The sequence below is a fragment of the Perca fluviatilis genome, chromosome 6, assembly GCF_010015445.1.
Source record: "Perca fluviatilis chromosome 6, GENO_Pfluv_1.0, whole genome shotgun sequence".
Lineage (NCBI taxonomy): Eukaryota > Metazoa > Chordata > Actinopteri > Perciformes > Percidae > Perca > Perca fluviatilis.
The window spans coordinates 20465960-20490790 of record NC_053117.1 but is presented as its reverse complement, the minus strand read 5'-3'; the positions used below and the strand labels follow the sequence as shown (position 1 = coordinate 20490790).

At 40.2% G+C, this 24831-nt stretch overlaps 2 protein-coding genes across 9 annotated transcripts in view; one reads left to right on the top strand and one right to left on the bottom strand.

Annotated features, from left to right (window-relative positions):
- Positions 1–204: 204 nt before the first annotated feature.
- Positions 205–17140, bottom strand: wdr31 (WD repeat domain 31). 8 transcript variants are annotated; one of them, XM_039802891.1, is made up of 11 exons: positions 16837–17140; positions 12264–12347; positions 8267–8326; positions 7523–7655; positions 6884–6958; positions 6463–6607; positions 5176–5276; positions 4916–4983; positions 3133–3274; positions 2208–2370; positions 205–2087 (listed from the first exon to the last, which is right to left on the bottom strand). In XM_039802891.1, the coding sequence occupies exons 3-11, from the start codon at positions 8311–8313 to the stop codon at positions 1885–1887; spliced, it is 1077 nt and encodes a 358-aa protein (XP_039658825.1). In that variant the 5' UTR covers positions 8314–8326; positions 12264–12347; positions 16837–17140; the 3' UTR covers positions 205–1884. The 8 variants fall into 8 exon arrangements, 6 of the variants coding, with proteins under 6 accessions (XP_039658825.1, XP_039658827.1, XP_039658828.1 ...); XM_039802893.1 differs by lacking the exon at positions 16837–17140 and adding an exon at positions 13500–13952; XM_039802894.1 differs by lacking the exon at positions 12264–12347.
- Positions 12986–24831, top strand: part of LOC120560417 (guanine nucleotide-binding protein G(q) subunit alpha) — a 26212-nt gene continuing 14366 nt past the window's right edge. Inside the window, exon 1 of the mRNA XM_039802895.1 lies at positions 12986–13340. Coding sequence (XP_039658829.1) covers positions 13205–13340 — 136 coding nt within the window. The 5' untranslated portion in view covers positions 12986–13204. The remainder of the gene's footprint in view (positions 13341–24831) is intronic.

Genomic DNA, 24831 nt, shown 5'->3' with positions numbered 1-24831 from the left:
TGGGTAGCTCACCTGGTAGGCCATATGCAGAGGCTCCGTCCTCGAACGCAACGGCTCAGGGTTCGAGTCCGACCTGCGGCCATTTGCTGCATGTCTTCCCCCTCTCTCTCCCCCCTTTCCTGTCTACAGCTATCCTGTCTATTAAAGGCTAAAATTATCTTAAAAAATGTATATCTCAGCTTACCCAAGGAGACACAACCAAGATTTACTCAGACATGAAATTATTTATTTATTTATTGCTTAATCGTAGTGTATAAACTTTATACACAAACACAGATAGCTCAAATCAACTGGGGATGTTTAGAGTGCCAAATATCTACATAGTGCATTTGGAATCACCTGATAGTACATTACCGCTGAACTGGTCACTTTGAACTATAGCCTGTCCATTTTGTTGTTCTAGCTGCAGATAATTCTCTAAAATGGAATTTGATGATATAGCAACCACTGTCTTTGGGAGAGATGGTACCCAGGATAACCACAAACAAAAAGGAAAATTATGTATATAATATAATTATGTTTTTTTTTTAAGATGCTGAAACTGACAAAGTAATCTGTATTATATTTACACTTCAAATAGAAGAGTGGTTTAACTCATCTCCTGACAAAAATCAGTTAAGGTAGGAATGTGTGTGTGTTATGTGCGGCCAAATTCACTTAAAACTCACTTAAGGTTGCTAATTATATTTTTACATTGGAATTTGCTGGCTAAACTACAGCGGTCTGGATTGCTAATCCTAACACAGTAGTTGTTAATAGCACAGTAGCGACACCGTATTAAATCAAAATCTAATACCTCAATCAATGTTGATCAAACAATATCTTAACTGGTAGAAGGATTTATATATGTTTATGTGTAGGTCACAGAGCAGCTTTCTTTTGTATTTGCAATATATTTTATACCCATTTGTTTATTCAAACACTATTTTATTAAAAAAGGGAATTACTCAGTATTTTGCATAGTCATTTTCAAATTTAAATATATTGGATATCGGCACCAAACATCAGCTATTGGCAGCTTCAGTTCAAAAATATCGGAATATTTATTTTTAAAAAACATTATGAATAGAATTTTACCTAAAAAAAAAGCTAATGTTTATACAGTCTTGTGTCATAGGTATTGATTTGGTCCAACACTTGACAGGTTAAAGCTAAAGTACAAACTAATCAAAGGTTACATATCCACATACACGTGTTTAGCATTACTCTGTTTGGTGATAAAAACAACCACAACATGTTTAACAAACAAGACTGCAAGTCTGACTGCACCTACTAACTTTTATCCAGGAAAAATCATAGTACATCTGACCAAATAGCTGATTTTCCTGCTCTAAGAGTGCTTACACATTTTCAACACTACTCCTGCCCCATTAGGATGTCCTCCAAACATGTATTCAACACCACCAATAAAGGCAATACAACATGTGCATGAAGCATCTCGTAAAATCCACCTAGCTGAAGTAGTGTACAAAACAGAGTAAACCCCAGCTATTCTGGTTCTGTCCAAGAAGGCAGCAATCCAAGCAGGATCACTTAGATGTTTATAGTCTCTTATAATAATGGGTAATGTGACTTACAGACCATTCCCCAAGAAGAGCAGCTACGATGGGCATGCAGGTGGCTTTGCTGGACAAAAGGTGCATCCTCCATACATGTCATTATCATCCACTCCTTTTCTCACTGATATCTTCTGTCATTATTCACTGTATGGCAGTCTAGTAAAGCAAAAAATACTATAGAAATGTGTAAAATTGTAAAATTAAAAAATAAAAGCACTGACATGATAGATAGATGTCCATATCCAGTGATACTGCTCGCAGAGTCACTGGCCGTTCACAGGTCTGGGTTACGAGCATACTAGTCACACCAGGCTCTTCTGGGCTGTCAGAAGCGTGCCACAACTTTCATGTCCAGGCCACCAGCTCCACCTAAACCTGCCCCAGAAACCTGAGCCTGGTTTGATCCGTGGCCAACCTGGATATGGTGGAGGCCGTTGTTGAAGCTGGCACACAGCAGATCGGTGGAGTCAGTGGGAGCCAGACAAATCAGTGGACCAGCACTATCCAGAGACAACGTCCCTAAACAGACTGAAGGGGGGGGGGGTGGTTGGAGGAGAGTTAGTGTAAAAAGACTACACACCCAAACCGTGTCTGTATATGTGCCCATGCGTGCATTTGTATTTGTTTTCATCAATGAGTGGGTTTTACCTGCTGTGTTCTGATCCCAGATTTTAATGGAACAGTCATGGGAGGATGTTGCTACCTGAGCTGTGCCACCAAGAGGTGTAGGCAGAAACATACAGCAGGCGGTGGTCTGGACATGACCTCTGTACTCCACAACTTTACAGCCGGGCTGACGCAGGTCCCAGAGCTAATAACACAGACACAACTCCACTGAGAACAAACGACAATGTCAAAACTAATTAGAGAGCACCAGAGACTAACAAAACCACTTCTAGAATTAATAAATCAATACATATTCAAGGCTCTGTTGGAAACAGGGTGTTCCCACATGAGGAGTAACTTTGTGTAGAAGCCAGGCGAGGGATGTTCAAAACCAAACTAAATTCTTGTTCTGAATCTGAACAATAACAACTTAAATGATTCTCAATTAACTGACAGTAGTGTAATAAAACCTATTAATGCCTGTCATATATTTAAAACAAAACTTTTTATGTGCTTTACTACTTTTTACTAGACTGGACTGTACTACAGAATCACTGGTAATCGGTCAAATAGGATTAACTTCATATTTGACTCTCTTTGCTACTTTTCGGAAGACACAGATTAGACAGGAAATTGGTATAGCTGGTGGTGGAGTCAAACCCACAAGGTAAATATACAGAGACCATCTGCACAAGGGAATGGTCTAAATATTATTTTGTTTGAAAAAAAATGAAGAACTGGTATTAACTGAGTAGCTAGCCACTGGGCTTCCTGCTTTATGAGTGCATGCTATTACACCTGTAAATGCGCAAAACATATTGTATTTTCCAGTTGATGTTTGTCTTGCATCAACTTAAACCAAACTAGACAATAGGTAGCTAAGGCTATAGGCTATAGCTAACAGCCTCAACATATCCGCCATCTGCACATTTACATCTTACCACACAAACTCCTCCAATGTTCTCACCGTGGCTTCACCGCCCTGGCCTCCAAAGCCGTTGCTGCTGGACACCAAGTAGTTGCCATTTGCAGAAACGTCACAGTGGGTCTGGATGTATTGCTTGGCTGGAAAAGTATTGGTCACCTGCCATGCACGGCTGTCCCACACCCTGCGCACATACACAAAAACATCACTGTAGAAATACAAGCTTTTCATCCAAAACATGAAATTAAACCAGTCGCGATGTTAAAAAGGAGTGGACACATCTGACTTTTAGATAGATCAAATTTTTTCTTAGATAATGAAGGAATTGTGATGCTACGTTTTTTTCTAACATATGTCTAAATGAAAAGAATTAAAATATTACACTACAACTACAAACAGCCAAATTTAATATTGACAGATTAAAGCTACAATGTGTAGTTTCTGTCGCCCCCATGAGAAATTCTAAGTAATGACAACAAAACTGTTGGCTCGTCCACATGATATAGCCTTCCATGATTGCGTACAGCCCCCACCCCTCCTCCACACAGTTGCTAGTAGCCAAGGAGGAAACAGAGGATTAAAAAGACATGATGGACTCTTCAGAAGAGGTAAATTTCTTCACTCAAGTTTCTGCGTGGGAAAGTCACCGGACGCCACAATCTTCAGAACATAGCCATACTGAGAAATACAGAGAGAGTTGTGTGGAGCTGATAGTCTTAATTAGCTTTGTAGCAACTCATTTGGCAACGGTTTGAATGTAACGTTTAAAAAGTTAGGCACTAAAGCTTTAACAGTATACTGAAGATAAACAGTTCATCATCCATGTTTGCTGTAATACTGGGCTATCTTAGGCAGTTGTCAAGTGCTTCTCAATATTCATATCGGGCAAATACTGCTTAAATACATAGCAGGATCTATCCTCCAAATTAGTCAAAGGTGTGCCTATTATTCCCTCATCCGATGATGACAGCATACATAGAAAAAGAAAACACCTCTTCTTTATAAACATCCAAGTTTTACAGTATACAATTCCCAGTGTCTTGTACAGGTGGAATAAACATGTTCAGCATGATTTATTCCAAACAAACAGTTGGCTGCATGAGGTGATTTCAGAGTCAAATGTTTAAGGAGCTGTTGGGTTAAGTGTAGAGATGTGTAATCACTACATTCCCCCATACTAACAGAAGCTAATGTACAGTAACAAGCACAACTATGTTGGCCTAGTTTATTAGCTAAATCCCATAAATCATATCACACACACCTACATGTATTTCTGATTTAATTTAACAGACTTTGTTTGTTCTCCTTTTCCCATCCCATCACCTGTGAGAAAGAGCATGCCCTGCCACTTTATGAAAGTATAGGCAGAATCCCAAGACCAAATACCTCCTTTAGTATTTTAATTAGCCACCCTAGGTGCAGATGCATTTTGTCTGACCTTGGCTGAACTGTAGACAGTTGGATAAATTAATGTTTTTTTGTGACCTACTGATAGAAGTCTAGGTAAAGATAACCTGTCAATGAATGTGAGACCGTGAGCGCTCAGTCTCAGTGTCACTTTTATGTTATACTTATTGTAGTTTTGACCCTGCATTGTTACCAAATGAGGAGCATTCCATGACTAATTATAATTGTTGTAAAGCACTGGTATCACACTCCACAACACCTTTTTTGCTATACATTTTCCTATAAAGTAAAAACAAGTCAGCATATTTCACATTACCAACTGCAACCAAATTGAATTTCCAATGAATTTTCTTGCTATGCCGCAGATGGCAAATGTGCATCTACAGTAATATACTTGCAGAAGCCAATCTTTCTGTACCTTATGGTCTTATCCTCGGAGGTCTGAACTATAGAGGAGCTGCTAGGAACCCAACACACATGAGTCACCTAGACAGGGAAGAAAGGACAGTGGAAAAGTTTAAAGCCTGCAGGGCATGAACTCGGAAGTAACAGTCAGATTGTCTGACTTATTGATTTGATTCTTTTTCTTACATGCTCATGTACACCCCTAAGGCGATGCTTGAAACAATTCTTAGTACAAGGTTGTGTGCACACAAAAGCACATACTATTATTCTCACCAGGTTTCTCGAAATGTTGTGTCTGTGTTCACATTTTGCAGATTCTATATCCCACAGGCACATCCAGTTGTCACGAGAACCAGTGCACAGCTTTCTCCCATCTACAAACCACAATAAAAACAGTTCCATATGATCAGTGCAGATCAGTAATCTGAAAGAAATGACAATGTACATACAATTACAAAACCACATTAAAAAGGCAATAGCCTCTAAAGCCCCAGGACTTGTCAAAACTTTATCTTAAAATGTATTAAATGAAACGAATGAAAAAAAAAATTCTATCATCTGACATAATAAACATTGTCCAGTCATAGTTGATAATAGATAAGATATCACTGCTTGCTGTCACTGTCACGACCGAAAGAATGAGATCCAGGGTACAAGCGGCCGAAATGGGTTTCCTCAGGAGGGTGGCTGGCGTCTCCCTTATATATAGGATATAGATATATAAGATAGATATAGATAGGGTGAGAAGCTCAGTCATCCATGAGGAACTCGGAGTAGAGCCGCTGCTCCTTTGCGTCGAAAGGAGCCAGTTGAGGTGGTTTGGGCATCTGGTAAGGATGCCCCCTGGGCGCCTCCCTAGGGAGGTGTTCCAGGCATGTCCAGCTGGGAGGAGGCCTCGGACTAGGTGGAGAGATTATATCTCGCCTCGGGATCCCCCAGTCGGAGCTGGTTAATGTGGCTCGGGAAAGGGAAGTTTGGGGTCCCCTGCTGGAGCTGCTGCCCCCGCGACCCGATCCCGGATAAGCGGACGAAGATGGATGGATCACTGCTTTCATTCAGGACAGGTGGCAGGTTGATATAATACTTTATTTACTGTAGCAGTATCTCGACTGACTGAGACATAAGATCAGTGCGGAGATATTTCCTCAGCCTTCAAATACGATCCAGCTTGTTGAGAAGTCTCTATCACATCTCAAATTACATCTATACCCAGGAGGCCTGATGGTGGACATTCTTACAAACGTTGTTTAAGGATATTTAGAATTATCATCTAACAGCTGCAACTCATTTACAAGGATTTGTGTATTATACTATAAAGTGTATTATACTATACCATAACTATGAATATTTATTGATAGCAAGCTATGTTTTGGGATAAATAAAATGCCATCTGCACAGAGATATAACATACTACATTTGGTATGATAACCTTGAGTTCTATCATGCATTCTGACCTACTATAAATGGCAGATTGACAACTTTATCTTAAACAATAAAACAAATTGTTAAAATATGTACTCATGACTGAGGAAAATCATGTGTGTGTGTGTGTGTGTGTACCAGGGCTGATAGCTAGTCCATTGACCACCAATTCATGGCCACAAAATTCCTGAATGGGTTCGTCCCCCTGGTTTAGGTCCCACATCAGAACAGTCTTGTCCCGTGAGGCACTAAAGATCCATGTACTGCCTGGATAACACACCACCTGGCAGATAGATGGAGGCAGAATTATGAGGAGACAATGTGTAACAGCTCTGAACAGCGACACACCTTTATCAGTTTGCGAACACACTGAATAAATCAAAATTAACTTTTTTGTCCACCAGCCAAACGGCTAGGGAATGTTCACATTTTACCAGCCACTCAATGGATAACCATTGTTTTTTCGCTGGTAAGTGAAGCAAATATACCAGCTACTATACCACTTGCATATTTTACCAGCATGTGGCTAATTTTGGACCCTGCTCAGTATTAATATTACCTTGGTAACCTCTCGGTTGTGACCCTGGAAGGACTGACACATCCTGCCTTGTTTCCAGTCATACACCACCACAGCCTACGGGGGCAAACACACACACACACACACACACACACACACACACACACACACACACACACACACACACACACACACACACACACACACACACACACACACACACACACACACACACACACACACACACACACACACACACACACACAAACGCGCACATAATAATCACTTCATGTTTAACTATTTTCCACAGAAATTAAATGGTAAATGGTATTAATATATTTATATAGCGCCACTATCCAAAATGCTTAACAAGGTTTTTGCCGCTTATTCACCCATTCACGCACACATGCCAAACCGACAGCAAAGAGCTACCACGCAGGGTGCTGGCCTGACCATCGGGAATTATTTGAGATTTAGTGTTTTGCCCAAAGACACTTCGACATGTGGACAGGAAGAGGTGGGGGTCGAACCGCCAACCCAGGGATCATGACACTTTTTATACTATGTAAATGAAAATGTATAATGTCTTTTTCTTGCATTAGGCATTCTAATGATATTTAAACTATTACACTGGTTCATTTATCACCTGAATCTTTCCAAAAGTTAGTTACAATAATTTACCTGGTCACTCCCACCAGAAACACACAGATCTGGGTTGAGATTAGTGACAGTGTTGGTGGACCCTTGATGGGCAGGTTCATACTGCACCACCTGACTGTCAAAGGTATTATCTGCCTTCTCCCCCTGAGATGCCCTGCACAGGAAACACCAATTAGACAAAAAAAAAGCACACCTTTACAGGCTGCAGGACTAAAACTCTTCTGCTTAATATGAATTATTGAGATGAAAATAATCCTCAAGAAATGACCACTTTTGATGATGACACTTCTCATGTAGACATACAGTACAACAAAGTAAATATACTAATACTACACTGTATGTACTAGTATAATCTTCATATAGCATACATAGCATAGCTTATCTTCATGGTACTGGCATCTGCTGTTCCCAACAAATTAGAGTAAACTCTACAGAGAGCAAAATATTTTTCCAAAGATTCAATAAATTGATTTTTTTCACCAAATGTTCCAGCAGCTGTCTCACTGCTATCCACAACTTATTGAAATTTTGAGTGAGTTTTTATTTTTTTGCATCTGTGAGTAGCTCCTTGATTTCCAATGTGCACCATATTGTGGACAATGATCATCAAAACCACAACATTTTTTTGAAGACCTTTAGTATGCATAGTGACTTCTTTGATAGTACTTTTTAATTTGTCTCTGGTTAGAACAGATTATATACAGAAAACCTGGTTCTAATAGTACATACAAGAATACAAGCTGTTTCAGTAATGCACATGTTTACCTGTAGAGGTCAGACCTCTTGCGAAACTTGCTCTGTAGTTTACCCATGACTTCTCGGTACCTGCAGCCACACACACACACACACACACACACACACACACACACACACACACACACACACACACACACACACACACACACACACACACACACACACACACACACACACACACACACACACACACACACACACACACACACACACACACACACACACACACACACACACACAATCAAACTAGGACAACAATCATGATTGCATCCATAAATGTCTATCGTTCCTTTGAAAAAAAAAAAAAAAAAAAAAAAATATTATAATTAAAGTACCTAATCTGACTTGCGCAATTTATCACATATGACAGATCAGTCAAAAGGATGATTAGACACTATCACCACCAATGATTTTTACTTTCACACATCCCCCCCCCCCCCCCCCCCACACACACACACACACACACACACACACACACACACACACACACACACACACACACACACACCCCTAAGCTCCTCCCTCGTTATCCTGGCGTACTCCTCAAACAATCGACAGGAAGGAGAGGGCTCAAATCCTATTAGAGCCGCATCATTACTGTCACAAAGAATTAGTCGCTCGAAAACACCTGCTATGAACTGTGCTGGCAATTATTATGTAACAACACCAAGGGATTGTAACCGTAGTTACAAATGGTGAAAAATAGTTCATGACTCGTAGTAAACAGTCCTGGAGATATGTGAAGCAAGGTTTCTTACCTGTCACTGGCAGGTGTGGTCGCTTTGTGATGCTGAGGCTGTGTGGCTAGCTCGCTAGCATGCTAACTAATCTTTATCTGTCATGCCAACATAGATTAGTGCACTAACAGCACCAAAACGTGTATATACAAACGTTAAAACTTGGTAGAGTCGCTGTCGCAACGACCGAGAAGCGTTTTCCATAGACTGCCATGATAGTAAATTGTCCTAACTGCGTGGGAAAGTAAACAGAAGTGTATTTTAACTACCACAGACCCATCCCTCTCTCCGTAGCGACGCTTTCTCGTATCCAGGCGAGGGCGAGGTCACGGGGCAGGAAGTAATCGAAAGCGTTCTCTTACAAAATAAAAGTCTGATTTACTATTTATTTATTTTTATTGTTGCATTTCTAAACGTGTACCTCGCCCATCTACAATTCACTTGCATTCAATACATGTGCACAGTTTTTCTGATCATGTGTCCAAGGTGAATAACTAAGTATTGTGCCCATCACACCATTCATTTCTTTTTTCCTCCACTGGCACATCTACACCCATGGCTGGCTGGATTAACCTGCTGGGTGGGCATTAACCCCCTCTCATTCTCTGTGCATTGCCTCTTAGTAATATTGATTAAACACACAAAACAATCATAAATATGCATCATGTGAGGCCTATATTAGCAAAAATAATAGGGCCTTAAAACAAAATTTTGACAAAACTGGGCCTTAACAGGTAATAAAGTAAGGCCCATTTTCAGTTGATATTTTACTTTAATAATTTATGTTCCCATATTCCTTTCCAAAAGAAAAACAAGTAGGCCTAATTAACTTGGGTGTTTGGGGGTGCTGGGGCCCACAGTTTTTCAGTATAGTGTTGCAGGATATACTGATCTGTATTATATTGGATAGGTCTAGCCTAATTTGACACTGTGTAGCTATTGTCACATGTTGTTCATCCATGCTGTTATTCAGACAATTTCCAATTAATTCGTGTTTTCCTCAGTGAACTATAACAAATCTATGAAATCCCTTTGTACCCTGCACTGCAATGAAAGCATTGTCTGGAGTAACCAACAACCCAAGCTTTTCTTTCCAGATAACATACATATATCAGTGTTCTTTTTCTAGACCCACACTGCCCAAAGTCAGAGAAGGATGCAAGAAAGCTGTGTTTTTTCTTTTGTTGAAATGTAAGTCCAAAGTAAAGACTATACAGTATGTGCATAATACATTTGACTGGGAAAATGTGGAGCTCAAACAACAACATTTAACAATTCAAATTTTTTTTGAAAAATAAACTGGGATGATGTGGTTTTCATCCAAAAACATAATGCTTTTGTTTAAAGGGGAAACTTGACTTTAAATAAGATTATGCTGAACAGCACATGACAGGTTAAAATTTTACTGACCTGTGTCTGGGTGCATACAGGCACAGGTTGAATGGCTCCCCAAGCTGGAAATCTGGGACGAATCATAAAAAGGTCCCTGGACAGCTAACATTAATTCTACTAGAACTCTTTTATAATTATTTCTTTCACTGTCATATAGTCATGTGCTTTATTGTAGCTCTGATTTTAGTCAGATAGTCAGGAAAGATAAGAATGGCTTTGAATTCATGGGCAGATTTAAGCATTGCATTACAAGCAATTAAGCATTGAGTCACTGGGATGTCCCCATTTAAATGATCTAAATGGGCCACTTAGTTAGGCTACAATCAACACTGTTCAATGGTGAGATGACCTCAATTCTAACGTTATGTTTGCAGCGTAGTGCGACAACAGTTAAACTGTTGAAATATATTGTCAGGCATTTTACAGCAAAATAAAGTTTATTCTAATCATATGATAGTATTTTAAACAAAACATCATACATTTCAATGCTTAGTAGTTTCCAAATTTGAATATGTATGACTATTCCTGTTACCTGTTTTACGATAAGTATTTTCATTGTTTGTCTTCTGAAGGGTCTATTATTATAAAATGGAACTGCTTCCTTCACTTGCATGACACAGTACTTGTCAGTGAAGTAAGGCAAAAACAAAAGCAACTCACAAAGGAAAGTGCTCTCACTTCACTAATCCCTATCTCTGACTTGATGGTGCAAGATCCATTTGCCTCACCCACACGGTCACAAGGATTTATGTAGAGATTTACTGTATGTCACACACTGCTGAAAACACAGATTAGATCTTTTATGATGCAATTCAAAAGTCCTGAACTTTGCCCTGTGAATGTCCATCTGATAATTAGACTAAGATGTATGTTTCCATTGAAGGTTTTTAGGAAGGCCTTAAACACAAAAAGCCTTCAAACCAAAACTGGCCTATAAAAGAGGGCCAACACTCATTCTACAGCCATGGCTCTGGACCTTTATCTGACTGGGATCCAAATGAGAAATTCAGTATGTTGCTTGGGGCCCAGGCTCATTACTGTTCTCATTAGGATGGGGCCTGAGAAGTCCACTGTAGACCCAGGAACAACGCAGAGCCTGGAACCCAAAACAAAATAATGTGTTGACTAAAAAAAAAAGATTGACTATCCTTCCAATAATGAGTGGGTATAGCCAATTGTTGTGGTTGTGGAAAAGGCAGAAGTAAAAAGGACACTGATTCACAGTGATAATACTAATGGCTCAGGCAAGAACAGTCAGTGCAGATAATCATAATGGAACAACTGTGGATATGTGATATGGCCCCTCTAACATCCATCTATCCATCCACTTATCATTTCATCAATCTGTAAGTGTGTGGGCCTGTTAGAATATTGTGATTTACAACTGCTGTGGAACTCTCTGGATTATTAAAGGCACATGGCACATATGATCTACATACAAATAACACGGGATGTATTATGATTTACTTGAGACAGAGATTAAACTCCATATTTTCTGGCTATCTTTACAATATCAATCTGAAAAAATACAACATTCACAAAGGGAATATTTACTGGACTGCATACAGGTGTTATTGTGCCCACTGTACACTAGAGCCTGTGCTAGATGACCTCCACTGGTTATCATGCAATCACAAAATATACACACACAAATGAGTTGTAGCCTATTTGCAGAAAATCACATACTGCCATAAACCAGTAAAATAAAATACGGTACGTCATATTTACCCACATATATTGTGACTGTGATTACTCTCCCTACAAAGTCGGCACAAACACTGAGTTAAAGTGGAATTGTCCTGCCCACGCCCATGGAGATACGAGTTTGCTTCTCCATTCATACAGATTTTCTATTGCACAGGTTGGGGTATAAATACTTGTGTGGCGTTTGTTGGACGTGACACTCCCCCCTTGTCGATGGGAGGCCGACGTCACCCTTCCAGCGGAGGAGTGGATGGCCTCTGTAATAAAAACACATGAAGAGAATTGAGGAAAAGGAGAAGATTGGCTGGGAGGAAGAAAAAAAAAATAGCAACAACACGGCGTTTATTTCTTTCTTCTCACCCCGCTGATGAGCCATGGATGTAAACGGCTTTTGATACAAACTGGGATATATTTTGGTTGCGGCACCGACAGCTACGGCTGAAATGCCATGTTATGTGTGGCTTTCTTGGTTTTTTGAGCAGACACAGAGAGAGATAACTGTACTGTATCCCTGCCTAGCCGACTGGAGTGAAAGTCCGCCATATTCTGCTTTACCACGCCCGGGAGTCGAGCCATTGGAAAATAAACGGAAAGCTTCATTCATGTGTTTTTCTCGTTGCCCTCACCCACGGACAATAGCTTGAACACAAGGGGTTTTGTTGATTGAAAAATAACAACATTGAAGACTTTGATGAGGGTGGCCAGGCACGGATGGCAATGCTTAACGAGATCAAACAGAGCAGTACGGAGGATGTGTCCTGAAAGGATCTGTTGATCATATTGAGAAGGAAAAGCAGATTGCACCAATTAAGATTGCACAGATATTCAACTCAAACCGCCTTGGACACTATTTTGAAGCTGTCGGGAAGCCCAGAAAGCGAACCGAAACGGGGGGGTCAATAATTTCTCAAATATCTAATTTTCCTTTCCACCACAATCTGTGCGCTGTTCAGACTCATTATAAGGGCGTCCACGCGTTATTCACCACAATTAGGCCTGTATGAGGACGTCTTTTTTACCTCGACGAATCTGAAATCTGAATGAATCAGTAAAAGGAAAAAGCGGAAAAGTGCGTTTTTTTTAAAAAAAAAAAAAAAAAAAAAAAGGAGAGAAAATGACCCTGGAATCCATAATGGCGTGTTGCCTCAGCGAGGAGGCGAAAGAAGCCAGGCGGATCAACGACGAGATCGAAAGGCAGCTCCGCCGGGATAAGAAGGACGCACGCCGTGAACTGAAACTGTTGCTTCTCGGTAAGGTCGACAGGGAGAAACACGGGGAGGGACAGGAGTGTGGGGAGACATGCAAAGCCCAAATTCCTCTCACCAAAAATACCATTGTCGGGTGGGGGGTCTAATAATGAGGCTTCCCACCTGAGTAAAGTTGGGGAGTGGGTGGTTGAAATAGGCTACCTTGGAGTTGTGAGTTGAGTGCACAGATTGGCAGGTCAGCAGAGGGAGGAGCGGCTGCCCAGCCAGGCTTGTAGGGTTCCCAGTGTTAAAACCACCTGATTTGAATAACTGCGACCGGTTTGTGTCGAGGAAACAAATGCTTACTAGTCACCAAGGGCCTCCCCTCCATGCATTCACTGGACTGACAACCTGTGCAGCCAGGCCTCAAGGGCCCATCCAGGTGGTGTGCTTATGAGTGTGTCAAACATCGGCTGGGCCAAAGTCTAGCGTTTTATTGGAAGTAATTAAGGCAGTATTGCAGCTTAACACCAACCCTGGCAGTGGTTATAGCACAGATATTAGTCTGGATTGGAACATCTACATCATTAATAGCCCTACGTTTTTGTTTGAAAACGCATTTTGTTCTCAAGTTGCCTGCTCCTCATTTGAATAAAGTTGAAGTCTAGGCTACTTTATGCAAATAAGGTGCCACTTTATGCAAATAACGGCCCACAGCTTGACTCGCCACCTCTCGAAAACTCAAATCTTTTAACCTGACCGTAAACTGACGACAGATTCAGCAACTGCATAGCTTATTTCTCGCATAAAATGTTTTCAGAAACACATTTTGGTGAACTATTTTTGTAAATTAAGAGAAAGTTTCCGCCATGTTGGTCCAGGAGAAGACCGCCCACGAGTGAAGCGTTCGTCCAATCGGGTGCAGCCATCGCAGTTGTAGGAGGGTGTAGCCTGTTTTCTTTGCTTGTCAGTGGTCATTGAAGAGAAATTGATTACTGCTAGTGGCAAGCCCATCAAGCGTCCAGTGCTGGGAAACGGGGCCATCAAAAAGTACCATTACATCATAGATGTATAGTCTTACATACCTTTTTGTAACAGTTCCACCTCGTCGCCGGTCCAAGCAAATAAATGCCTGGTCTTACTATTTACCAATGTTATTTTGTCCAAAGTATTTTCTGTATTTTTAACTAATATCCATGATTTTCAACCGCAGAGTGATGTTAGACAATCTACTTCCTGATTTCATCGGCCCACGCATGCCCAGTGAATGCAATGGTCATGTGATATGCATTGTCAGACGTGTTAATCATGGTGTTAATATGGACGAACATCATTCGAGATCGACCTGTGTGGATAGAGATCGTTTTTGTTTCAGAATGCCATTTAAAAAAAGTTTTTGTTTAAAAACGCATAGCTTTTGCTACGTTTGACGTTTTACTAGTATCTAATGGCGCTTTTCCATTACATGGTACCTGCTCGACTCGCCTCGACTCTACTCGCCTTTTTTGGTTTTCCATTACGAAAAAAAGTACCTGGTACCTGCTAACAGATACTTTTTTTTAGTACCACCTCAGTCGAGGTTCCAAGCGAGCTGAGGCGAGCCGAAAAGTTGACGTGAAAACCTGCAGGCTGCTGACTGGTCGGAAAGAATCGTCACTGCATTGCTAGCGAGAGACAGCATTTTTAAATAGTTTAGCCAGCGGTGTTTTTTTGCTGCCGGAGGCTCCACGCAGAGCTTTCTCTGTAGCATACAAGTGGCCTGATGTTTATACTTGTGCGCTGGTGTGTGCATGTGTGATGTGTGTGTGTGTCGAGTCGCCTTATGTGTGTGTGTGTGGGGAGCTGGTGAGCGGGGAGAAGTGAGAGAGTGCGCCGATTATCTCCGGCGAGCGGTAGCGACTCTAGAGTCATATATATGTGAGGAAAACAAAGTGTCTCCACCGGTTTTTCTGACCACGGTGGGAAATCTGGAGCAGTAAACGTTAACTATCTCTTTGATATCCTGTTGTTTACGGAGACGGAGAACCAGGAAATGAGTCGGGAAGCAACGCTACTAAGCCACGCCCACGGCAGTCGCTATGACGACCAGCCACGCTGAGGCGGTACTAAAATCTGCAATGGAAAACGGACGCACAGCGCGTCGAGGCGAGTAGAGTCGAGGCGAGTCGAGCAGGTACCATGTAATGGAAAAACGCCATAATTGTTTGGGTTGGCCCTATAAAACACGGAGACACAGCAAGAAAGTGTTACTTTTCTTATCAGCAGAAGCTGTCACTTGATCATAGCTTGATCACTGCAATTGGCGGCCAGTGGGCCAACTCCGGTCTGCCTATATTGTTTTAGTTTACAAATAAATAACCCCAAAAAACAGGGCAAAATGATTAAAGACTGTAGTATTATTACCGGTTCTTTTATCGGTAGGCTACTTTTTTACATTTTAGTGTAATTTATTATCCGCTGCAACATCTCCTATTCTCCTTTTTCCGTGGCTGAGCTCCTCAACATAGAAAGCGATATTTGAATGTGCTCTGGCTGCACTGCTGCTGTTTTACACAAGCATAGCACCACCAGCTATTGCAAATTGTTAAAACATGCTAAAACAAAGCTGACTGTACCTCCACATGGCTAATTATTATGCACGCCAATGATGTCATCAGACCTTGAAGGTGATGGTGTGAGGAATGAATCACAGCAACAGCAGAGGGAGGACAGAGGACAGGAGGGATGAAAATACTGATTGATGTCTGTGTCCTTTATTCTTTATAAACTTCACTCAGTATTAGCAATACAACTTTTTAGTCCAGTTTTGAATTTATTTATTTTTTTTAAATAACTTTTTTGTAAAAGCAATTATTTAGTAATTAAAAAGACCTGAAACGAGTATCCAAAACGAACCAAACTGATAAGGAATAAGCCTATGGATAAGAGTATAGTATTGATAAAACCCTATCAATACCCATCCCTTTAATTATGATTAAAAATGTGGTGGCGCGTTGTGTCAAGTGTACATGAGAATAATAGTGCATGGATATGTCCGGCCCCTTCGCCCTTAGCTTTCTGAAGATGTGCCCCTTAACAAGGTGGGTTTAAAATTAAAGAAACTACATGCTTATGTATTATAGAACATAAACCGTGCACGATATAGCTTACAGTCTAAAAGAGCACTCATTAACACTAGTCGTTGGTGACCAACCAACATCTCTTACTGACCCCCCATTCAAAGCAGTCTAGAACCGGACCTGGTTGGAAGCATGCTGTCCTATGATATAAAGAGGCTTGTGTGACCGTATGCCCATACACCTACCTTTTTAAATAGTCTACATTAATTCATCATTCTCAAATGAATTGAATAATCAATCAAAAGCATGCTGCAGTACAATGAGTTGAAATAGACCATAAAATATAAAATAGCAGTGCCATAAAAAACAGAAAACTTTTACATTATCTCATATATATCTCATTTTTACAGTGTGGGGTTGTGTTATTGGGTGGGTGTTTATCCTGTCCAGAAGTATTTGTCATACTGGAGAAATTTGAGGAAAACAAGTCATCTACTCACCATCCTGTTTATAATTAGATTTGCAACGAAAAGCCCATTAGTTGTGATGACCGTGGCTGTGGGGAGCAGTGCTAGAAACCTCTCTTCCTGATCCAGTGCCCTTCTCTCTCAGGCCTTTAGAAAATGCATGGAGAAGAAGGTGCTGTAGCAGGCTGGGATATATGATCACATCATCCAGACTACTTTCTGAAAAGAGCATGCAGGTGTTTGCCTCTTTTGGGATAAAGGTTTCCCCTTTGCCCTCCTGTTGGTACAAAATGATCAAATGAATCCCCCTTAACAGGATTTGAAGGAGCTGACTGCCACTTCCCTTGTTAACTATGGATGAATAATTGTGTTGTTGTTTTCCTCTAATCTCTTTTAATACCCAACAATTCGCCTATTATGCAAACACATAAACAGCCAATGAACAAAACCTAAAAGTGATGTGTAAGTCTGACTAGGCTAACTGTATTTATTCAATGATTAGTCACTATTCTTGTGATACGAACCATTTGATGGCCCTAATTGATGAGTATGATGCTCATTCGATATGTATTTTTTGTGAAGGAGCTGCTTATCAGTAGGTCCAATCAATATAGGGTGTTATATTTCCTCTAATGACAGGAAGCTTACAATTAATGTCTGTGGAAATTGAGTCACAGGAAAGATGCACTCCATTAAGTAACAGAGTAAAAAGTTTCCAGTAATGATGAACCATATGTGTGATCTCATACCAACATTCTCGTGTCTGAGCTCATGAAACAAGTATGGCCCAATCAACCATTTTTTCAGTGAATCCAGAGCACGTTGAATATATGAGCTCTGAATTCACTCCACCGCTCCCACTACTACTGGTGGAGTTAACTGTAGGAAGTTGTGTGTGGTCTATATGGCTCCATTAACCCATATGCTATCTGTGAATTATTATATCTAATTGCCTAAAGTCCCTTGGGTTCTGGCACAAAACTCTCCAGTCAAGTATAGAAGTTTATCAATTATTCAAAATGTCAATCGCTTGGTTTTTCACAAATCATCTCGGCTTTTTCAACTTTTAAACCAACTAATTGCTTTAGGTCTACAGAGACTGGGTACATTGAAACCCACACAACACAACAAATGAGCTAGTAAGTTAAAGTTGTTTGCAAGGAAAGAAAACACAGATAAGGCTTTTTTTTTTCTCGACCTGTTTATGCTCAAAGCTTCATTGTAATCCTTTGTTTTCCACACAATGTACTGTGCCAAAAAATATTATGCCACACTTGGCAAAATATTATAATAACTATAAAAAGTTAGTGAAATAATAACTCAGTGGTACCTAAATTGTCGCATGTGACCAGAAATGAACAGACCTCTTTAACAGCAGACATCCGGACTTGTCAAACACAGGTGTAACTAATAATATTGTTAATTGCTGCATTGCACGGCAAAAAAGCTGAAGCGTAATTGACGTTATCATTATTAGTGTGCTTTTCTTTCTATGACAAGTCAAAATGTCTGCTGTAAATAAACATGTTGATTTATTTGGGAACATTGGGCCTCATTCACCAAACGTTCTTAAGAACAAATGTGTTCTTAAAGATGCAGTAGGTAAGACTTATAAAACTAACTTTCTGTCATATTTGCTGAAACTGACCCTATGTTCCAGTAGAACTACCTAAAGCAGTTAATCTATTTTTTAATAGAAAAAAAAAAATCTGGCTCCTCTGGCACCACACAGCCTGTAGTGCAATTTGCAAAAATCCACAGCTCCCTGTTCATTTACACCAATCAGGGCCAGGGGGCGGGGGGTGTCTAACTGTGTGTCAATCACATGCACACACATTTTACCTTGTGGGGGGAGGGGCTTAGGAGACTGTTTGGTCTCTAGCAGAAAGGGGGGGAGGGACTGAGAAGTTGTTGATGTTCAAATTCTTTGGCTAAGGCCGTCCCGTGGGTCTGCTCGCGTCCATTATGCGCGTTCATCATTTCAAATTTAATAATTCTGTATTCGCTTCTAGTGAATGTTAAAAATGTTAAAAACGTAACATTTTAAACAAGGACCCTTTCAGTGTTCGGGCTGGTAGGTTGATATACCCCGAAACTAATTATCCGCTGAAATATAGACGTTTCTTTCGCCATGTAATGTCTATGTGAAAAGTCTTTCTGGGCCATGGGGCGCAGTACCACCGTTATCCGCTAAGCCCATGTTGGCATATAGACTTAAGCGCTCCTCCTGGGGGCTTGATATTTACGAGCTCGGAACTCGTACAACCTCGCAGTAGCCCGAGTTCAAAATCCAACATGGCTGCCCCCTGTATCAACAGTTGTGAAAGCTGCAGTAACATAAAGTTATAAGCACTTCTGTCTCATTTGTGTCACTAAATCAGTCGTTCACACAGGCATGTCCAACTTCTATCTGTGGACATGTTGTTACGCTGTTTGCATGCACAAAAAACAGCGTAATGCGTTGTTATCAACTGGTTGTTAACAATAACAACCGGGCTAGAGCTAATGAAAACAATGAAAATCCGACTTTTAAATAGAACGCATTCAACTCGGGTATGACGTGATTCCCAGTTGTGGCTTCCGAGTTCCGAGGTAAATAGAACGCGGCATAAGTCCTGGATCTTCACAATCCTACCTACAGCACCTTTAAACCCCTCTTACGCAGTTTTCACAAAGATTCTGGCATTCACCAATGTTTTCTTATTTGGGATTTGTTCTTAGGTAAGAAAAGAATCTACGCACACTCAAGAGCACTCCTTTGCACTTTTTAGATTTAGAGCTGACATGTTTGCCCAAAACAAGTAGCTATACCGCTTTCGTCCGTTCTAATTTAAAATGTAACATTCCTCTCCATTTTGTAACTAATTAGTTTCATTATTTTACACATAATTATACGTTTGTTTGTTTTAATAAATACACACTACTGCTCATTTGTAAAGCACTTTGAATTGCCATTGTGTATGAATTGGGCTAGGCCTATATAAATAAACTTGCCTTGCTTTGCCTTCAATTCACATCAATTATGTTAAAGGTGCTCTAAGCGATGTTGTGACGTTAGTTCTTGTTGACGTTCAAAGTATTTTCAAACAAAACGAAGACTAGCTCGCTCCTCCCTCCTCCCCATCCCGTCCCCTCACTTCTGTGCTTCAGCGCACTAACCCCTCCCCCTCACAAAATCCTTCTTGTCCGTTATTGGCTGAACACTGGAACACGGTTTGTGTATGTTTGCATGATCCAGGTTGGACCACTTTGTTTTTGTTGGCATGTGTGGACCCTAGGCTGTCTACAGAGACTGCGTTTTTTTACAGTGTGTTTAGGGGACCGGCAATTCGTGAATAGTGAGGAGATGTTTGCTGTATGTGACAAAAAATGTTGTAGCCTAAAAAACGTGTGACATCGCTTAGAGCACCTTTAACGGGGAACCCTGCCATCCAATAATAAGTGATTGGTCATGCTATTTATACGCCAAGAGTATCTTCTATGTTTTGGAATACATTCAGATTTCAGATCAAACTATTTCTTTTCTACTTCATCAGTTTTATTTGCTGCATAGTATCCACTGCTGACGTTACTAAATATGATGTCTCGTTCTTCGTTAACTTCTTGCAGCAGTACCTCCACTTCAGAATTACTAAAGTTTTTATTTCTCTTGGAGTCGATGCCTCCACCGTCTTTGCCACGTCTTTTGGACATTTCTCTAAGTGTGCACACGACACGGCCCTGCCATCTCATGCCTTTTTATGGGAATTAACGGGGCATTTACCTTTGCTAAATAGGAGCAACGGGCACACGCTTTCAATTTACAAAGACATTGGGATTCATCATTCTAAGAACACACCTGCGAACAATTCTGCTGTTTAAGAACACGTCATGAATCAGACGTAGACTTTTCTTAGGGACTTTCTTAAGAACATATTTAAGAGAAAACTTAGGAAGATATTGGTGCGTTAACAAGATTTATTCACAAAGCAAAACAAACATGATTTGTTTGTCTTTCAAAAGCATGTATGACAGAAACAGTTACTGAACCACTGCCATAACTGATGGACGCATGCTAGCCAGGGTAGGACACATGATATTAAGTTTAATCATAACATGCTGACAGCCGAAGTGTAGCTGTACAGCAACCAGATCATAGTTTGTGACAACACACACAAGCAAAAATGGGCACACCTCCAAACATAGATACATTTTGTCAGATTAAAGTGGTGCATAATAACATCAAGAGCTGGATAAGACCTTTAACCTTGACATATTTCTGTCAGAGAAATGAGACTGCTGTGGGGAGAGAGAATTAATCTGAGACCCTCCCACTGACCCAAAAAATGTAGTTGGTAAAGTCTGCATATTTTCTTCAGGATGGAAGTCGGCACAAGTGAACTCTCTTATTTTCTGATCAAGGCTCATTGAGTGAGCTGCTCCACTGGAGGAGTGGACAGTGCTTAGAAGGCACTTGACTCGTTGCTTTTGAAATGTGCAGGCGATGGGGGCATTTAGCTTAAAACTATGTTTATTTGAATGGAAAGACCTTGTTCAAACGGAATTACATGCTAAATTATGGTAAAAATGATGATTACCATTAGATTTAGATTGTTCTTTTGTTTTTATTTTTATGGGAAAGTGAACTTCTCCTTTTTAAGCATGACATTAGGTCTGAAGAAATCCATCATGTTAGCAGAGATTCCAAACCTGTGCAGTCATGGGAAGTTCAAGATGAATGGAGAAGAGTAGAAAGCAGCAGCTTAGCAGAGTAATGGTGACATAGCGACTGGAGACTAAAAGCACATCTTTCTTTTTTTTTTTTACTTTTTTTTACATTAGCTACACATTGCATATATTTTGCTGCTAACCATCCTCCAGATGTATGTTTTTAAAATGATTTTCTACCTACCAGGCTGCCATCTTTTCAGTTGGTTTTGCATAAAAGCACTTTCTGTAGTTAGCTACTAATCAATCATAGTATAGACATATTTTGTCATCTTTATTGAGTTAAGTTGAGCTAATTTTCATTGTTCATTTGATCGTAAGTTATTGGAACATGTTTTGGTGAGCTCACAGTGCATCAGGAGTTCAAGGATGCTCTGACATCTAAACTTTATCATACAATCCTATCATCAACTAACCAAATTCCCCTGATCCTTTGTATGAAGTCCATGTTTTGTGGATAATGAATACAATACTTGTAACTAGAAACGCTTTGCCTCATTAGAGCATGTTTACTGTAAGTACACAACACACTGAACTGAAACTACTGAAAGAGCACATTCACAGTGTAGGGGCTCCTAGGATGGTAGTGTATTTTAGAAGCTTATTATTAATTTGAAGTTTCCCTCTCAAAGTGGATTGAGATAATGTTTTATGCCCGCTGAGGCCAAACCTGTTCAGATACTCTTGAGCAAGATTAACAACCTCTATTGTTAATAATTAATTAATTAATTAATTTTAATAAAAATGATTAATCAAAAATGAAACTAATCAGTAGTTGGCGCCCTATATTTTACCATTGTAGGATACAGTTTTACAGAGGACATACAGAATAAAATTGAGAGAGAGATATTGCTATATGTTGATGCATAGTACTTTCTTGTTGCATTCCTACATATATTGCATACATCTGACTTTAATTTATTTTGCATTGAGGTCTGAAACATCTGTTGACAGTCAAAATGGTTAAACATGAATAAATATCAGGCTTGTCTCCATCTGCTAAATTGATTTAAAACGGCTCAATTACAAAGTGGCCCAGCTCCAATCCTCAAGAGACCATTGGACCTACTTTATGATGCCTGGCCCCCTTTTACAAGGTTGCAATAACGGAGAAAATCATAGACAAGTGGGATGGCCGGATTTGAAAGTAAATCAGTTTTAAAACATCAGAACAGGCAGAAAAGTTATGAACAATTTAGATTATGGAACTACCTCTGTAGTCACAGAAAACATCTGCTCAACTGTGTTCACATTTTGCACAGCTGGATAACTTTTAAAATCATTGCAGCATGACAGCATGTTTATTCTGCACCTTTGAGTCCAATTTCATCTGTCAAAAACATTTGCAAAAGTGTTGATCTACCCAATCACTGTCAGCTGCTTTCATCGGCCAAATGAAAGCTGTGGGAACAAAGTCCACCGCAACTTTTTAACAAGTTTGAGAGGAAGCACTAAATATGTCATATGATTTCTTGTATGAATGCAGCTAAGTTAACAGTGTGCAGCTATAGAAAGTGCAGAATTAGGGAGGCAAACCATTTTTACAACACTGTGCATTATTGACATCTAGTTGTCCTAATCTGAAATAACTCACACTAACATTGGGGAACATCAGAATTCTGTCTAATGATTTAAATTGACTTAATTAATGTCTCTGCCTTGTGTTTTGCCTTGAGATTTGCTGGTGCTTGCCAAAGACTGCCAGCCATTAACACTGAATATATTTGACACCCACAAGAGTGGGTTTCTTTATAAAATTGAAAACACTAATGGCCTGTGGTATTGCTGCTAGTAGAATTCTCCAAAACCAAATTGTACCCTAAAACTTTACTTACAGAAGGACTCCGAACCACTTAATATGCAACTCCACTATATAGCCTACTACTGACTTACAGTGTAGGCTACATCAGAGGGAGACATTGTACTACTATATTTACCTGACAGACGATGTTGCAGATTCAGATTTTAATCACTAAATCGCAATGAAAATATGGAGTACCTAATCTGACAGGTGTGTGTGTGTGTTGTGGTGTGTGTGTGTGTGTGTGTGTGTGTGTGTGTGTGTGTGTGTGTGTGTGTGTGTGTGTGTGTGTGTGTGTGTGTGTGTGTGTGTGTGTGTGTGTGTGTGTGTGTGTGTGTGTGTGTGTGTGTGTGTGCGCGTGTGCGTGCGTGCAGAGAGAGAGAAAACATTTTAGTATTGTCTTTTTTTGTCAACGATGTTGCATGTTGATATCACCATGGCAGTGTTGTCTTGTCTTGTATTATTGTTAACGAAAACTTAACACTTGTGGCTTGACGGAAGTATGGATTTGCGGGGGTATATTGGCGACGGTAATGTTATTAGTGTTATAAGTTAGCAGTAGATTTAATTAACGGGACCCAGGGTGATTCTGATGTAAACTGCAGTCTTTGCTCGGTCAGCTCCGAGATAGTCTGCATTGCACAGCGCGGTGGAGGAATAAGCTCCAAGAATAGGTTATGTTCTGCTTGTGTTTAGAATTGGTGAATGTACAGCGCACACCAACTTAATACGATATAGTGTCTGGCTTTTGTTTGATATTTAGTGTTGGCAAATGGCTTTTTATTAAGTTTCCTCTTAGCAAAATAATAGACACAGAATGTAAGTTGAATGTATGTTTTTTCCAACCTTATTCAACACAACAGTTCAGATGTTTCTGTCAGCTATCCGCTCGTGCTCCAGGAACGTGAAGAAAGGTTTGCTTGGTATATCCAGCAATCATGTTACATTATAAGCTGCAAAAAGTGAACCGCAGCCCAAGCCGGTAAACATCCCCTACCCCAGCTGCTGTCCAGAGCGTGTCAACAGTCTGCTGCACCAGCAGTTTATTGTTCGGCCGTTTAGTTTTAGGTTTAATATCCAATATCCAATGCTGTCCAAATTGCTCCAAAATCCAAACCCCAAGTTCATTAGGTACCCAGGAAACCAAATGTGAAGTAGATTGGATGAACGGTTTATGAGATATTTCAAAGAGAGACGCATAGACGCACTCACATACATAAATACAAACACACACACACACACACACACACACACACACACACACACACACACACACACACACACACACACACACACACACACACACACACACACACACACACCCCTAGGCGTCCCGCTTTATTAGATAGATAACTGGTTCCTCAGATCAGAGAACAGAGTTGTCAACTTTCAGTTCATGAAAGTGCAAAAAACAAATCATGTGTTTTCCAGATGTGACTACTACACAGATAATACAGTCTGTAGTTAGAGAAAGAAATTGCAAGCTAGACTAAAGCATTTTTAAAAGTGAATGTGTTGCA

What these genes read in the sequence shown, in the direction of transcription:
- wdr31 (XM_039802888.1), bottom strand. Translation starts at nt 12,466, where the DNA reads ATGGCTCATCAGCGGGGTGAGAAGAAAGAAATAAACGCCGTGTTGTTG. An exon ending in TTTCTGGTGGGAGTGACCAG is followed by an intron (nt 6,959 to 7,522) that starts GTAAATTATTGT and finishes TTGCCCCCGTAG; the next exon opens with GCTGTGGTGGTGTATGACTG. An exon ending in ACAACATTTCGAGAAACCTG is followed by an intron (nt 4,984 to 5,175) that starts GTGAGAATAATA and finishes TTCCCTGTCTAG; the next exon opens with GTGACTCATGTGTGTTGGGT.